At 41.3% G+C, this 16,781-nt stretch overlaps 1 protein-coding gene across 1 annotated transcript in view; it reads right to left on the bottom strand.

The window, feature by feature from the left end:
* Positions 1-12,094, bottom strand: part of map3k9 (mitogen-activated protein kinase kinase kinase 9) — a 48,767-nt gene extending 36,673 nt beyond the window's left edge. Inside the window, exons 1-2 of the mRNA XM_015351262.2 lie at positions 11,424-12,094; positions 317-730 (exon numbers count right to left, since the gene is read on the bottom strand). Of these exons, the coding sequence (XP_015206748.1) occupies positions 317-730; positions 11,424-11,838 (829 nt within the window). The 5' untranslated portion in view covers positions 11,839-12,094. The remainder of the gene's footprint in view (positions 1-316; positions 731-11,423) is intronic.
* Positions 12,095-16,781: the final 4,687 nt, after the last annotated feature.

Here is a 16,781-nt window from a genome sequence, read left to right on the forward strand (position 1 = left end):
ATCCTTCAACTAGAGAAATAATAGACATTGCAGTTCCTGTGAGTGAAAGAGCAGGCTGCTCTTGGATTTGCAACTTAAGTGACTAATTGCTAATGAGATCAACACAACTGGAACGTAAGTGCTCTTTGGTGCCTGGAGAAGATTTGTTTCATTCCTATACTTAAAATGTGCCGACTCATCAATTATCAATGTCGGCAGCCGGTCTCAATTTAAAATTCAAACACCTCGGTCAACGAAGAGACAAAAACATCCATTTTGCACAGCCCCTGCTTTATACCCGGTCAGACCACGAGAAGGGAAAGGAAGCAGAGCTTACTGTTGCTGGACTTGAGGTCGCGGTGGATGATGGGCACGATCGCCTGGCAGTGGAGGTAATGCATGCCACTGGCGATCTGCACTGCCCAGTCCACCAGCATGTGAGGGGGGATCCTCTTGCCAGACAGCACCCGATTGAGCGATCCGCCACGGGCGAACTCCATCACCAAGCACAGGTTGGGCTCCAGCAGGCAGACGCCCACCAGGCCCATGATGTTGGGGTGGCGCAGCATGGCGAACAGCTTGGCCTCCTGCCGCACGCTCTCCAGCGTCTGGCCCACTTCCTCGTCAGGGTCCCGCCTTGCCGCCTTCACCGCAACCTCCAAGCCGCGCCACAGAGCCCGGTACACCTTCCCGAATCCCCCCACACCGATGATCTCCTCCAGGGCCAGCTCAGAGAAGTCAATCTCCAGCACTGCAGAGACAAACGCAAGGGGAAGGCTGTTAGACTGCTCTTGTTCCCTTACACACCATTCTAATGACACACTCACCGATCGCAGAACACCGACACCCTTCCCCAGTGCAACGCCGATGAAGGACCTGACCTGGCTTGGGTTCATTCCTGAACTGACCTGAGTGCGATCTAAATTGCAGGAATAACCATTGTGGCAGGCCATTGTGTTATGTGTGGAAATATTTTTTATAGTTCTAATGCATGTTGTGATGATCAGCTCTATACAGTAAAATACTCATTCATGGTAGCAAAAGAAAGTAACCAGAGCTGTACTCTATAGACTGCAGATTACACAGTACATAGACTATAAAACCTTCCTGAAAAACCACTTTGATTCAGAGCACCATGAGGGATACATCTTGTATGTGTCTTCATGGGTGCTTTCCAGATAAAATGGTCTTTTTCAGAACAAATAAAAAATCATTACAAACCTTCATCAAACTGTGCTCTTAGAAAGATATAAGCATATTTACAGTTTTCCCACTTGTTTTTCTGTAGAATCATGTTCAGCACTTCCTGTTGGAATATCTCTGTTTTGCAATGCACGATATAGTATCTTCAATTAAAGACCACATACACAACTGAACATAATACCAAACTATCTTAAAAAAAATGTTATACATGTTCAGCCACTGAAAACACTGTTCATACTTCCCCAGAAGGTAATGAAGAAAAGATACAGTACATTGTCACTACACCTCAAGCCAGGTGTTTCTGCCTGTTCCACTGGACACTGGAAAGGCAACAGACAAGATCAGAATACCCTCTGGTGGGAAGGTTGCATCAGCACAAGCAATTCAGTCATCAGCTTGGGCAGTTAATTAAAAAAAAGCCACTCTGCTTTCGAAAAACATGTTCCTATATTTCCAAGAAGCCCATCCCACAAGCATGAGGGTAACACCAATGGTGTTCAACAGCACTGTGAGCTTCCAGTATGGGAAGTAAAATCAACAAACCCTTAGACTTATTTCATGGAGAACTACACAGGCTCTCAGAAACCATGTGTATGCCCCCTTTTTATTCTAAATCAAGAGCAACTGCATGACAGTGACACCTGACCCATACATTTTCGCTCATTGGTAGACACTCATTCTTTATTATTTCTCTAGCTGCCTCTAAATTTGGCTAATAATAACTATACTTATTAGCACTTTTTATCCCAAAGGGCTTCACAGACAGAGGAATACCGACTTTATCCACCACTGAAATGCAGCCCCACCTGGATGACATATGGCTATCCTTCTGCACCAGCAGCCCCACTGCACAGCAGATCAGGTGAAGTGAGAAATTGCTTCACCAATTGAATTAAGGGCCAAATCGTGCAATCCCAGAGTGGAATTCTGCCAGGACACCAGGTTTAACATCTCTCACAAGAAAGTGCTAGAGGATCTTTATTGACCAAGTAGACAGGACCTCAGTTTATGATGTTATTTTAAGGAAGGAACCTCCTACAGCTATATAATCATACATATGACATTGGGGTTTGGGTCCCAATAGGAAGAGCACCACCTACTGGTCTACCAACCCTTGGTCTTCCGTTCCACTTCTACCCAGGCCTGGGTTTTCTTAATATTCTGAGATCCAAAAAGACCAGGCCACAAAGGTGATAATGCATTATGCATTCTGCCTAACTCATCAGTCATGTCTTGTATCTGGACTTGTGCAGAAGAATCTGATTCAATTAATCTAAATTTACTAAATTTACTGAAGCAAGAATTTACATGCAAGCACCATTCAAAATCAACATGACATAGTGCATCAACATGACATAACTTCAGATTTGAAGTTATGTTTGACGCTGCCAACACTGTAAACTGAAGAAGAACAACTACATTGACCCAGCAAAATCAGAAACAAGAAACGGAATCATTTGGGAAATAGAAAAACAGAATGTTTCCAGCCAATCCTCATGAATGAAGCAGGAAGATTTATACATGTGTTGTGGGGTACATGTGAACTTCAACCCCAACCCTAACCCTCACCTGCCTTGTGATGCAGCATGCAAAGCAGCAATTACTCTATTTCATACCCAGAACTGTGGAACTACAGTACAGTTATAAGGCTAAAATGACAGATGCTGATGTTATTCATAGATCTTTAATGAAGATAGTTCAGTTCACACTGAGGATGAGAGCTGTACTTTCAGATTGGAGGGTTACGAATTTAAAAACAAATGGGCACAAAACTGAACCAACAACAGGCTAATTGGTCTTACCTCTGTTACTGGTAAAGGTGTGAAACTGACAGTTAAAGCTAAACTAGAATATAACTTGCAAAATCATGACATTTTAAGAGATTTTTAAGCCACATGATTTTAGAAAGTTTTTGATGAGATCCTTCATAAAAGATTAATCTTCAAATTACAAACCATAGATATCCAAGGTAAAGCAGACAACACATGGATTGAGAATTGGTTATGAACAAGGAAAAAGTATGATATAATAAGGGGCTTAATATCTTTAAACACAGGGGTCTCCATCAATGGTCCTGGAGAGTTCTAGCTGAACTTATGGGTCACGTGTTTTTAACAACTGGCAACAAGTGTAAAATCAGACTAGGATCTGGTGTAGATTAGTACAATAGTCAAATCTGCAGATGATTTGAAATTATGCAAAAGAAATTCAAAAAGATTGAGAAAAAATTCAAGTGTGCAAAAACCTACAGTAGCAGATGGCAAAGTTGAGTCTTTTATGTGGGGAACAAAAATAAACTACTGTATGAATACAGTGAGAAACACCAAGATATAGCATTGTGAAAAGTTTATTATACATCTGTCGAATTCAAACCAGTCTTTACTTAAATATTCACAAATTTTTATATTTAAAACAGTTTTTTTTATACACAGTGGAGTATGAAGTAGAAAAAATGAATAATTAAGAATCAATGAATGTGAAATAATAAGTGAATCCCTAGTTTACATAAAACAATTAAGCAGCTAATTGGAATAAGGTGGATAAATATCTGTGTAACAAGTAAACAAAGTAAAGAGCTTAGGCCTACCTGTCTGTTATATGGGTAAGAGTTTGTTCTGACCATACAGATTAGTGGAACCACATAATCAAGAGATTTCATAGGACCTCAGAAAATGAGTAGTTCATGCTTATAAGTCTGCAGAGGGTTACAAAACCATTTGTAAACATTTGTGGCTCCATCTCTCCACTGTCCAGTCAAGATCCCCCAAGAGCAACCTGGGAAATTAGCCAGGGAGTCCCAAAGATCGAGAGGAACATCTCCAGATATGCAAGCCTTTTTCATTGCAACTAAGGTCTGTGTTCATGCCTCCACCATCAGTAAAATGCTGATTGGGAGTGGTTTTCATGGGAAGAACATCTCTACATTTCTAGAACATGTAGTGAATGTAGTGAATAAAAAATAAATATATGGACAAACAGTGTTTGGATATTTAAATACATACGGATGGAAAAAAGAAACACATTTTCTGGAATGAAAATACTAGAATTATAGCTTATGTACCTTCACAAAATGTTGTAATTTTTTTTAAGCCCTCTGACCAGCAATACAGCTTGTGCAGTGAGGCATTGCAACTTGCCAATCACAAGAAAGCTCGTTAGGTGCACTTTTACCCAACGAGGTCCAGGTGGAACAATGCCTGATCAGGTCACCTTTGAAAAAGACTTAATTCAAAGCTTAGGTCACTGCAAGAAAAAGGCCACACTTAGTCAGATTTCTGTGCATTCCATAATGCCTTGAATATCACAAGAAGCAAGGGAGAGGCCCGATGGCATGCTGCAGCCAGGCATGTCATGTGCCAGCATTGCCAGACACTATGGAGTAAGCCACTCTGCTGTGAGAAGGTTTCAGCAGACCGGCAGGACAGAAGCCCGTCCAAGATCCGGACGCCCTTGAGTGACCACACCAGAGCAGGAGTGGCACATCAGACTAGTCCATCTGAGAGATTGTTTCAGATCTGCCACTCGTACTGCTGGTGAAACTGCCGGCAGACATAATGCCCACATCAGTGACAGGACAGTGAGGCTCCATGCTGATGGCCTTAGAGCAAGGCGACCTGTCAGAGGCCCTCTGCTCACACCTCCTAGACAACACACCTGACTGGCTTGGGCCAGACAGAGGCTGTGATGGCCTCGTCAGCAGTGGCATCAGGTCTTTTTCACGGATGAGTCACTCTTCAGCCTGTTCCTCACAGACAGGAGGGCCAGAGTGTGGAGGAGGATAGGAGAGTATGCTGATGCCTCTGTCCAGGACCCCTGGGGTGGAACTAGAGTAATAATGAGGGCTGGCATTCACCGTACAGGCTGGACGCAGCTCCACTTCATTGAGGGCAGGCTGAACAGGGTGCGTTATAGGGATGAGATTGTGCAGCATGTGAGGCAACATGACCTGGCCCTACTGCAGGACAATGCCAGGCCACACACAGCTGCTGTGTTCACAACTGCCCTAAGGAATGCTGGTGTGCAGGTGATGCCTGCCTTCTCTTCTGACCTTAGCCCCATGGAGCACCTTCAGGATCTGGATCGCACCATCTGGAGATGTGACCCTTTGCCTGCAACTTCGCCAGGCCCTTCTGCAGGAATGGTATAACATCCCACAACTGCAGGTTCGGAGGCTCATTGGCTCTATGTGCCAGAGTTGTCAAGCAGTGGTGGCTACAAGAGGTGGTCACACAAGATAATGAAGCACTGCAAGACAACTGTTGTTAATGTTCACAGTTGTTATTGTTTTCCTATTATTCTCATTTGTTTATTGTTATTTCAGCATTGAAGGTTGAAATTTCAGTCCAGCAAAGAGTGTTGCGTTTCTTTTTTCCATCAATACTGTATATATTACACATATTAAATATATAAGTATAGAATCTAAATCAAGGATTGCTAAATTGTTAAATCCACTAGGAAGGTCTGATTTAGAATATGGTGTACCATTTAGATTATCACATTGTAAAAAAACATTTCAGCTCAAGAATCAGTTCTGAGAAGAGCGACTACATACATTCTGGAGCTTAAGGGAATATCCTACACTGACAGGCTGAAGGAACTGAACCTTTTTAGTCTTGAACAGAGTGATTGCATGGGGATTTGATAAACGTATTCAAAATCCTTAGTCACTGAAAGTCAACCTACAGACTTTGTCAGAATGAACAATGAATGATGATTCAAAAGTACTCAAGTGGGAACTACTTGGAAGTGCGTTAAAAACAGGCACTTCTGTAACCAAACAGCTTTGAGGAGCATGGAACAAGCTACCAAGACATATGGTGAGGCCAATACTCTGGTTTCATTCAAGAAAGGGTTGGACCAATCTCTGATCCTTGGATCAATCAGCTACTAACTACCAAAGGGTAAGATGGGCCAAATGGCCTTTTTTCATTTGTATGTTTTTAAGTAAGCTATCGATGAATCATGCAAGCAATCCATTTAACTAAAGAACTCTGGTCCTGGACGTTTGAATAATACTCAGATCTAAGTTCTAAATGATCTGAGAATTACTTAATTTAATCGCCTTAATTAAAATTCAATTTAACCGATCAGATTGGAATCCCATATCTTTAGAAACTGGTGATTTAATAGTGACCTACAAGACTTGCTGGATTAGGGTTCTCCAGGAACAGGGCCTAAGATTCTTGCTTTAACAGGGTTGATGTTTAACAAATCCTACAGGGATCTGTTTTAGGTCCATTTTTCTTTTTGACCAATGATTTACTTTCTCAAACGTTGTATTGGTGTGAAGGGCACTAAAGCAAGTAAAGGACTGACATAGTTAACCATCCATCTATTTTCTAAATGTTTCAGAGCTGTGTCCAAGCAAGAAGGCAGGATACTCCCTGGATGGGACACCAGTCCATTATTATAGATGGCAACTAGCTAAATTTGTCAAAAACAGTGACAAAGGAATCACAAAAAGACTAGAGTGAAAATCACAGATTAAAAAGGCTGGCAAATGAAACTTAATGTTGGTGAGTGCAAAGAGTTCTATGCTAGAATAGCATATACAATTCTATACAATTTCTTGCATTAGGAATTCATCTTTTCGCATACCCCAACTTTTTTCACACAGACAGGGAGAGAAGCTTGGGGTCAGAGCGCAGGGTCTGCCATTGTACAGCGCCCCTGGAGCAGTTAGGATTAAGGGCCTTGCTCAGGGGCCCAACGGAGTAGGATTCCTCTGCCGGCCACGGGATTTGAACCGGCAACCTTCCAGTCACAGGCACAGATCCTTAGGCACTGCTCCACCTCTGTTAGGGCCAGTAAGTTAACAACACAAATTTAACTGTGAAATGCCAGATGTCTCTCTAAATCAGAACTTCCACCAGTAATGAAATCTAATGCTAATCTCTTCATTGGCACATATTAGGGGATGTGATGTAAAATCCCAGTTAAATACATTGTTCCAACAAAACAGCATGAGTTTCTCCTTTATAGCCCACCATCTGACCTTACATTAAAGAGACTGAGGCTGCACTTACTACCTCAAATAAAGAGCAACTGTGGCAAGCTTATGGAAATTGCTTATAGGTCATCATAAATATTCACCATAAATATTTTAAAGACAGGGGAGGTGGGCAAAAAGCAGCCCAGCCTCAGTAATGCCTGTATACAAATCCTTCCATTAAATTTATCCATAAGCATTTTAACTGGCATAGATCTGAGGCCATGTAAATACAAAGGGAATGTGTAGAAATTTTTGCTCGATGAAAAAAAACGAGCAGAGAAATTGATTCAGGCAACTCTGTGGTCTACTCAAAGGGGGGCTTTAGGGAGATTTTCTTTCTCACCGACTTAAAGACTACCCCATAGGTTAATGAATGCAGCCGAGCGTCTCTCCCAAGGTATTTCCTGCGGCTGTGCCGGTTACAGATGAGAGGAGCCCCTCTAAGCCATCTTCTTCATTTGCTTGGTGGCAGGTAAGTGGAGGGTGGCATGATGACGCAGTGGTTAGCATTGTGGCCTCACAGTGTTGGGGCTCTGGGTACAATTCCTGGGGTGTGGGGTTTGTATGGGTTTCTTCTTAGTGCTTCAGTTTCCTCCCACAGTCCAAACACATACTGATAAAATACAGTACAACTGATCCTGGTTTGACTGCATGTTTGTGACTGGTGCCCCATCCAGGGTGTGAGCACACCTTGTGCCTGTTGCTTGCGAGGTCAGGCTCCGGTGTGCCTAATGTCCCTCTACTCGACAGAGTAGTCAGAAAATGGACAAATGGATAGTTAAGTGGATCCCAGAATACTGTGTATGCTAACCAGGAAATGTATAGTGGAGACTGGAGCTCAGTTTATCTTGTCTGGAACAGGAAAAATGATTTCTACAGCAGTTCATTAAGAGAAAACTGAAACAGGAACTATAAGAAAGGTGCTTCTATTAGCATTGTTTATTGATTCCAAATGTTTACCATCTTGGGATAAACACAGAAAAGGTGTTTTGGAAATAAAAATAAAGCACATAAAAAGTCCCCTTCCCACTGCATTTGTATGAAACACTTAGATTCATTTAGCTCTGAAAAAGACACTATGTTTAGACAAAGTTTTATAGTTTAGGCCATTCAACAATACACACCAATTGCATAGCATTGTTACCCATTTCAGGTTTTAAAAGCTGTTAGCTACAGCCGAGTCTATACAAATGAAACAGGAAACAAAAAGCCAGTCAAATTACATCAAACAGCAGTGCCGTGGCTGTTCATCTGTTCTTAAAAAACAGCCTTTGACACAGCTGGGAGTCATAAATACACACATGCATCTACTTGTACTGCTTCTCTAAAACATTGCACTGCATCACTCACCTGCTAATTTCAACAACCTGTACTACAAGGGCTTCTTATTCTGATAACCTGCCCCCCCTTCCCTCAGTGATAATTTTATCACATTACTTACACTTCTGCACACAGTACGATCTGTCACAATATTCTGCATGACTTCCATTTAACAGTAGAGTAAAACTAAGGGGAACAGTTTGGCATATCCTAACCGTTCCTTCAGTGCCAGCTGTTGTCTCTGAATATATACAGTATTTGCCTGCAGAACTTTATATCAGAGACATGGATGGCTTGCCAGTAGCTCAAGATTTGTCATGTCAGCAGATCAGTGCCATGGTGGAACTAATCTGTTGAGCACCTGAGTCCAAAGTATTTGCTTATTTATCAAGATGTGCCCTAGAGTATTAAATATGACAAAAGTTAATAAGAATGGAGGCCACTAGTATCTTTATTATTTTGCCATTAGGTAACCTTAAGCCCCTTAAGAAATAATGCCAGCCCCTTATTTACAACATTTTATTTCCAAGTGGGTCCTTACATGCCACTAGTACATATTGCCAGTAAATTCTGCAATGCAAAGCATTTCATAGTCATTTACTACTTGCCTTCAGTGAGGTGAGACAGACCTGGAGCAAGAGTTACTTTGGCTTTACATCTCCAATTTGCTAATGGCAGGGCTATAAATCTATCAGGTCTCAGTGAAATAAAGGAAATGACATGACGCTCATTGCATAATATTGTTAAAAGCAGATCCTCCTCAACTTGCTCCTTTGGGGAATTTTAAATTTGTCTTTAGAATTCTTAAAAAAACATATGCCTCCTGGGTATCTTATAAATGTAAAAGCATATTAATACAACATGGTTATTATTTACTATTTTGTGAGCTTTCATGTGCACCCATTTGCAGTATTGTTGCAGTGCATTCTACTAGAATAATTAGGTTGAAGTTCCTTGCTGAAGAGTACAACAGAAGTTGTACTTACTGTTTGTACTTAGTTTGCTTACTGGGCAGCTTTACAGATCTCAATAAACTTAAGCTTATTCTTAAGGAATTCCAGTGAATGAGTGAAACATACACAGCTCTTCATGCAAACAAGCACCTCATATTTTCCAACTGTCCATTTACAGTACATTGATGAACTTATATCAGATTTGGATGTGCTTATTAAAACCCAAAGTCTCATGACAATTCTGAAGATATCAACCAAACCCCACAAGTTACCAGGCTAGTTGAGGCCTTGAGTTTTGTAAGCTTTCATTTTAAAGAATGTCTATGCATTAAATTCAGAAATAATATGAAGACCGTGATAAGAAACCACAACATTTTTTCATTCTACAAGATTTTAGCTACAGAGGTCTGCATATTCCTAATGAAATTCAAAATAAAATTAGCAATTGCAAATACTGGAGTAAAAAATAATATACTGTATATATATATAGATTGAGGTTCTCACAATTCTCACTTTCCTGTAAGTTGGGTATTTTTCATTTCTCAAAAAGACACATTTTTGATAGAAGGAATGTTGTAGCAAACTACCACACAAATGTAGTTCCTCTTTAAGAATCAATTTCACTCTAAACTGTTATACTTTACTGTCTTCTTTCCATACACCAGGATCATTATTTGTACTGTTTTAATAATCTCTTGCTTGTTCTTAAAAGCCCTGGAAAACTGCTAGCACACATCTATAACTACAAACTTCATTTCTTATCACTGACAACAGATTCCCATAAACTACTTTTCAACAGTCAAATACTTCAAAAAAAGGAACAAGTAATAGGTTTATTCCATGCTGAAAAAAAGAAGAAAGAGAACACAATGTTTCGGCCGTGGAGCCTTCTTCAGCTCACACCTGAAGAAGGCTCCACGGCAGAAACGTTGTGTTCTCTTTCTTCTTTTTTTCAGCATGGAATAAACCTATTACTTGTTCCTTTGCAGCCTACGCATGCTGACGCAGCTACCCACCTGAACTACTTCAAAAAAAGACTAGGATGCCCCATTAAGACAAGGTGGTTAGGGCATCATTCACTAGTGAACTGAACCCATTTATTAGATGAATCTCAAGACCTTCTCTCCTTTCGCATCCATTAGAATACAAAAACTGAAACAGATTATTGCCTCAAAGGTACTGTAATATTAGTTTTGGGGTGACTGTAATATTATTTCTATAAAATACACAAAAAAAGCGAACTTCACTTACACTGTACCTCAATGGTGGCAGAAAACTCACTGAGCCTTAATGAACCCCCCCCCCTTAGGTGCGTCTGAGCAACGACCCAGAAAGCCTACAATAATACACTGAGGACAAGTACAACCTCTAAAAGGAAAGGCAAGAATTATGTAGCCTCTGGACGGCGAGCAAGTGTTAGCTGAAGCTGTCGTTTCATTACGTCTCGGAAATCAACAGCTTTGCAGCTGGTCTGTTCAAGAAAAATCCAATTCTAAACCAAAGAGTTACGGATTTGGATACGCGGCAGGTGCGAAGCAAGGCGGGGTTAGGGAGCAGAACAAGGGCAGCAGCTTCACGGCCTGGAGAGCAAAACGAGAACAAAAAAAAAGGCTGAGGGGGGTGGGGGAGACCGAGCCCACATGGGGTGGCTGGTGAAGACAGCGTCAAGAACGCACAAGCCGTGTCTTTCCGTACCTCGAGGACAGGGGGATCAGCTGTGAAAGCGGTAAGCAATTGGGCAGCGAGTCTTATCAATTCATCGTATTACTGTTAGCATGTCGACATGAAACTGGGTGCTGTCAACTCACAGCTTGCACGAATGGGACTTGCCCTGCACAGCTGAATGCTTTAACCCCATACAAAGGCGCAGAAACAGCAACCCACCATCCGCGTTTTACACGTACTGAAATTACGAGATATGATATGACACGTCATTTTTGTAATAATAATCACAAATACTTTGCAAAGGTACGTACGGTGTAAAGGGTGTGCGGGGCAGTTCGAATAGTCCTCCGCATCCTTGCCCTGCAGGTTTCTCGAAATGCAGTGTCCGCTCCTCACGTAGTTGCTGGGAAAAATGCCCACCCGGTCTTCTATCATCCCTGTCCACCAGCCCTCATCCCCCGAAACTAACGAGTCCTTCGACAGCACCTCGACCACGTCCCCCTTCCGTAAACTGAGCTCATCTTCGGCGTTAGCATCGTAGTCAAAGACGGCCGTCCAGTAGCCAGAGACAGCGGGGACCGAGGCTGGGGCGGCGGCAGTGCCATCCTGGGGGCTCTGCGGCCAGGCAACAGCTTCTGCCTCCGCCGGGATCTCGGTGTTGGATGGCTGGGCAGCAGACCCGATGACACTTGAGTTATTATTAAAAGGGGATTTGAAGGCATCCATTGAACCGATCCATAGGGGCAGCCTGGATTATCCTGGCGGCTCATACACCTGGCTTGGGACACAAGGGTCAGTACCCTTAACAAAGCCGCTGAAGCAGAGAGCTTGCAGAAGTCCGTAGCACTGTTTCCAAAAAACGTGTCATTTAATCACGGTTTCAGGTCTCGGTCCTCCCCGGGACATACAGAATAAAGAACGCAAGTCTCTGTATCGGAATTGCAGCTTTGCTATTGCCCAGTTCTGCTTGCATCCATCGTTGAAAGCCATCAGCAAATGACCCGCCCAGTTTTTTTCACCATTGGCTCTCTTTTTCAGCAAATCGCTCGACTCAGGTTTTCATTGGCGAATTCTTCCTTCAATCACAAGCACGCCCTACCTTGTTCCCAGGCTCAGGCCTGCCCCCTCCTTGTTGATCCACCACGCCTGGCCGCTGATTTGGCATCACCAGCTGTCAATCACAAACATAGCGTGCACCTGAGCCAAGCAACGGTGTTTCATCGCGGCGAGATTTGGCATGAAAAAAATATTTGAAGGTTAGCGATATATGACAGGGTGTTTTTTATTCTCCTTCCCTCTAGCACACCACTTGCCATTCAACCATTCTTTAGAATTACAAATAAAAGTGTCATTTTTTTTCTATGTACATCTAAGACCTTTCTAATTCGCTTGTCTCATCGTATTTAATATTATTTTATGTGTAATACACATTTACTAATTTTGACTCAACTTCCACAGTGTTTTTCACTAAAATAATTAAATGTTTCTCAGTTACGCCTATTTTGTCTAACACTTTATGTTTATTGTGTACTGACTAATCTTAGTGATAGCTACGAATTTCTAGTGAATTGAGAGCTGTAAAAGAAAAGGTGTCGTAGACTTTAACAGAATTGGACAATTAAGAATTCACATACCAATCAATTTAGAGAAAAGCAATCAAATAAATTTCCCAAGTGAAATGAATGTCCTACATCAAAAGGCTTAAAACCAAATATTGTAGTTATCCACTCAGCCTCTGGAGTGGTCTGCTCCTGTGATATTTCCTCTTTTTGGTCTGGCTTACCTTTTCTCACTTTTTCTTTCTCTAACATAGCTGAGCTGTGAGACCCCTGCTATTTCTCTATTAGCCTAGGATTTTTTGAAGAACACCTCATATCTCTCTGTTCTTCTCCCTTGCCGTTACTTCCTCCTTAAGTAGCACGCCTCTCTGTAATTTTAACGTAAACAAATCTTCTCCATGAATGAGGAAAACAAAACCTTGATTTCACAAAGTGCCCCAAAACATGTTGGTTGTCACAATATTTTAAACCATATTTGGTATGTAGGTTAATTGGCTCCTGAGATTGAGTGTGTGCATGTTTGTGGCTGTGTGTACACGGCAATGGACTGGCAATCCATCCAGGGTGAATCTTGCCTTGTGCCGCCCCCCTGCAACTCTGAATTGGATGGATGAATGTAGTTTTTCTTCATCAGAGAAGAAATCTATACAGTGACTTGATTGAGGTATTCAAAATCCTCAAAGGCATGGACAAAGTCAAGGTCTTCTTCAGAATCAACAGTCCAACCCAAACTAGATAACACAAGTAAAAACGGTTTAGTAGGGCATTTAAAACTGAAAACAGGAGGCACTGTGAGAGTATGGAACAAATTATCCAGCCATGTTGTTGAAGCTGATACTCTGGCTTCTTTCAAGAAACAGCAGGATGAGATCATACTAAATACCAAATATGATAAATTGGTATCCACTCTTTTTCAACATTTCGTATGTCCTTTTGTTACTAGAGCAGTCTCTGGACTTATTACCCAGAGTGCCCTTTTTCATTCATTCGGTGGATCTTGCAGGGTATCAAATGACCAATGACTTTGGGGATAGGTGCATAGGAGAAGCATGTCTGCATACCTCAGTCTCTCTTGGGTAGATGTGGATGTCACTACTGGAGAGCCCAGGTTTTAAACAACTGGTGAATACAACTGGGAATTATCTATCATGAATAAGAAAACAGTCAATCTATATCTTTTAAAGCTAGAACTGTGAAAATCCCACAGTAAAATTTAGTCTTTCCCAAGCACACATAAGACATTTCTCTCAGAGAATCAACAAACAACTCAAAGTAAATGCTAATGAAAACTTCTGCAAGTAATACTATAAAACACAGCAAGTCCAATGCTGAAAAGAAATAGGTGCTTGAAACCCACTTGCTTCAAATACATTGCTTTAGGGATCTGACCGATTTCTAAACACAAGAAACAACTCTATATTGATCAATCAGGTGATTTGCTAAAATAAGTCATTTAGAGGCTCGTTTAGCATTAAAATAAAAATACTCTGCTTTATCCAATTCAGGATCAGAGAGCCAGAGCCTATCCCAGCAAGCAACAGGAGCAAGGGAGTATACAATTCGGAGGGGACACAGAGATACACACGCTCACATCAGGGACAATTTTCCCGGAAGCCAATTAATCTACCAGTATTTTTTTGAGTGTGGAAGTAAACTGGAGCACCAAGAGGAAACCCGGGAGACCAGACTCCATGCAGAAAGCATCCTTACATCTGGAATTGAGCCCCAGAGCCTCAGCGTTGCAAGACAGCAACTTCACCCACTGTGTCACCATGCTACCCGACTCCAGGATCAGGGTTTTCTTAATTTAGCAGTTTACTTGCTTTATTCCCCAAAAGTTTGCAGGTGTTGCCAGTCTTTAAAAACCAGTGACGTCTTTGAAAACCAGTGTCTTCTGAGCCTAACTGGTCTAGGGCTCTTCAGAATTGAGGCTAGACAGCTCTGTCTTGTTTCCCGTGGGCATTTAAGTATCTACAGTAAGCGTATTCAATATAAAGCTTGATGTATTTATCAACTATACTCAAGCATTTTCTGGAAAACATGCTGGATATTTCATCACAGCTCTTTGCAGTAGTTTTCCTCAAAAGTATGAATTTGCCACTTGGTAAATAAATTGCATTAAGAAATTACCACTCAAGTAAATATAAAAAGGTTCAACAAAACGTCAAGCCTTTTTTCCAGTTCTGAGAATCCTGGGGCTGACACAACAGACTTTCGATCATTGTTAGTAAGTGGTACAGTGTAAAGCACTCTCCAGGGATCGCTGTGGATCCCATAATTTAATCTCTGTAAACAGGGCAGACGTACTGTGTCTACAAATTATTATCAATTTACACATGACTGGCTCAGCTGTGATTAGTGTCACAGACAAATCTAGTAAACTCTACACATCTTAAATATCAGATCAGACATTGTACTTCTAATTCAGACCAATCATTTTTACTGTATCTCTTCCCTATTTTACAGGTTATTCAACCTGTGGATATTCCAGTTCTCTCCCTGGAAGAATTTTGCTTGAACTAGCTCAATGTGACCATTATGGCAGTTGAAGAGCTGGTTGTATAACATACTACAATGAAGCAGATGGGGAGAGTCTCAGGGCAAGTAGCCATGCTAGAGTATACAGAGGGGATATCCTTTATTCAAAACAGGAACATTGGCACCACTTAGCACCACTCCATATTCAGATGTTGCAGGATAGCTACTGTAGCAAGATGATTCTCTCCCTCTAGAAAGCAAGCAACACTTGTCTCTTAAATGTTCTTTTTAAGGTGCCTTATGGCTTATGGTGCTGCCTTTTGTGACAAAAGCAATTATAAGGATGGCTGACTTACTAGGAAATATAAATTGACTTGTTCTTTATTCTTATTGGATGTCTCACCCATTTATGCTACTACTGTAGACCCAGTATTGATTAAAAGAGAAGTGAACCTTTCCTGAAGCTATTTTAAGACGGCAGTAATAAAATAATTTTCACCACCTACTCCTTACTAGCGAGTTTGTATGTAGACTGACTCTTCTTCTAAGAGTCACTTTTTTGGTGGTACATTAGATTTAAGACACTTGTGTTTTAGTGGTGGCACAGGATCTGTGCCTGTGGCTGGAAGGTTGCTGGTTCAAATCCTGCAGCTGGCAGAGGAATCCTACTCTTTTGGGCCCCCGAGCAAGGCCCTTAACCCCACCTGTGCCAGGGGTGCTGTATAAATAAATGGCTGACCCTGCGCTCTGACCTGAAGCTTCTTTCTCCCTGTCTGTGTGTCTCATGGAGAGTAAGCTGGGGTATGTGAAAATACAAATTCCTAATGCAAGAAATTGTATATGGCTAATAAAGTGATCTTAAAATCTCTCTTATCTTATTGAACTTCCCATGCAAGTAATCTCTTCCTTATTTCCCAATGCATTGAACAACTCTCAGAAACCAGGATAATCTCTGGCTTGATGAGTCTCACTGGTATTGACTTTAGCCATTCACTACTCTTGTGAAAATATCAGATTTAGCCTAAGGAAGCCTACTGTACATGTTCTTTGGGGCCTTAACAATTTCATTCCCCCCCCCCCCCCCATACTAAATCTTTTCCTGCATGAAGCAAATCAGAAGGTAGTATATTGAAAAAACATACAGTGCCATTCAAAAATATTATTGCAGAAAAGTCAAAACTGTTATTTTTACTTTAAGGATAATCAATGTGAATTTGTGATCATGAGATAAATATAAATGATAAACACAATATATTATACACTTTATTTCTGGGTACATAATACATATTTTTGATCATATTAGAAAAACATACTTTGTGTCAAATCATACAGTGATTTAAAATGACCATAAGTATGGGGACACATTGACTAAATAAAAAAGTAATTTGTAGAATGTAAAAGTCAGTATTTGGTTGCATCTTGCCTGGAGGCAATAACTGCATGAAGTCTGCAAGCCAGTGAGCTCCCCAACATCTCTGTATGATCATTTGAGATGCTTTTCCAAGCATCTGCTGCAGCCACTGTGAGTTCTTGCTTATTCATGCAATGTTCTGACTTCAGTTTTCAGCATGTAAAGTACCCACACACTGGGGTTCAGGTCTGGAGATTGACTTGACCAGGGTAGGATTTTCC

Source organism: Lepisosteus oculatus, chromosome 8 (genome assembly GCF_040954835.1).
Source record: "Lepisosteus oculatus isolate fLepOcu1 chromosome 8, fLepOcu1.hap2, whole genome shotgun sequence".
Classification (NCBI taxonomy): domain Eukaryota; kingdom Metazoa; phylum Chordata; class Actinopteri; order Semionotiformes; family Lepisosteidae; genus Lepisosteus; species Lepisosteus oculatus.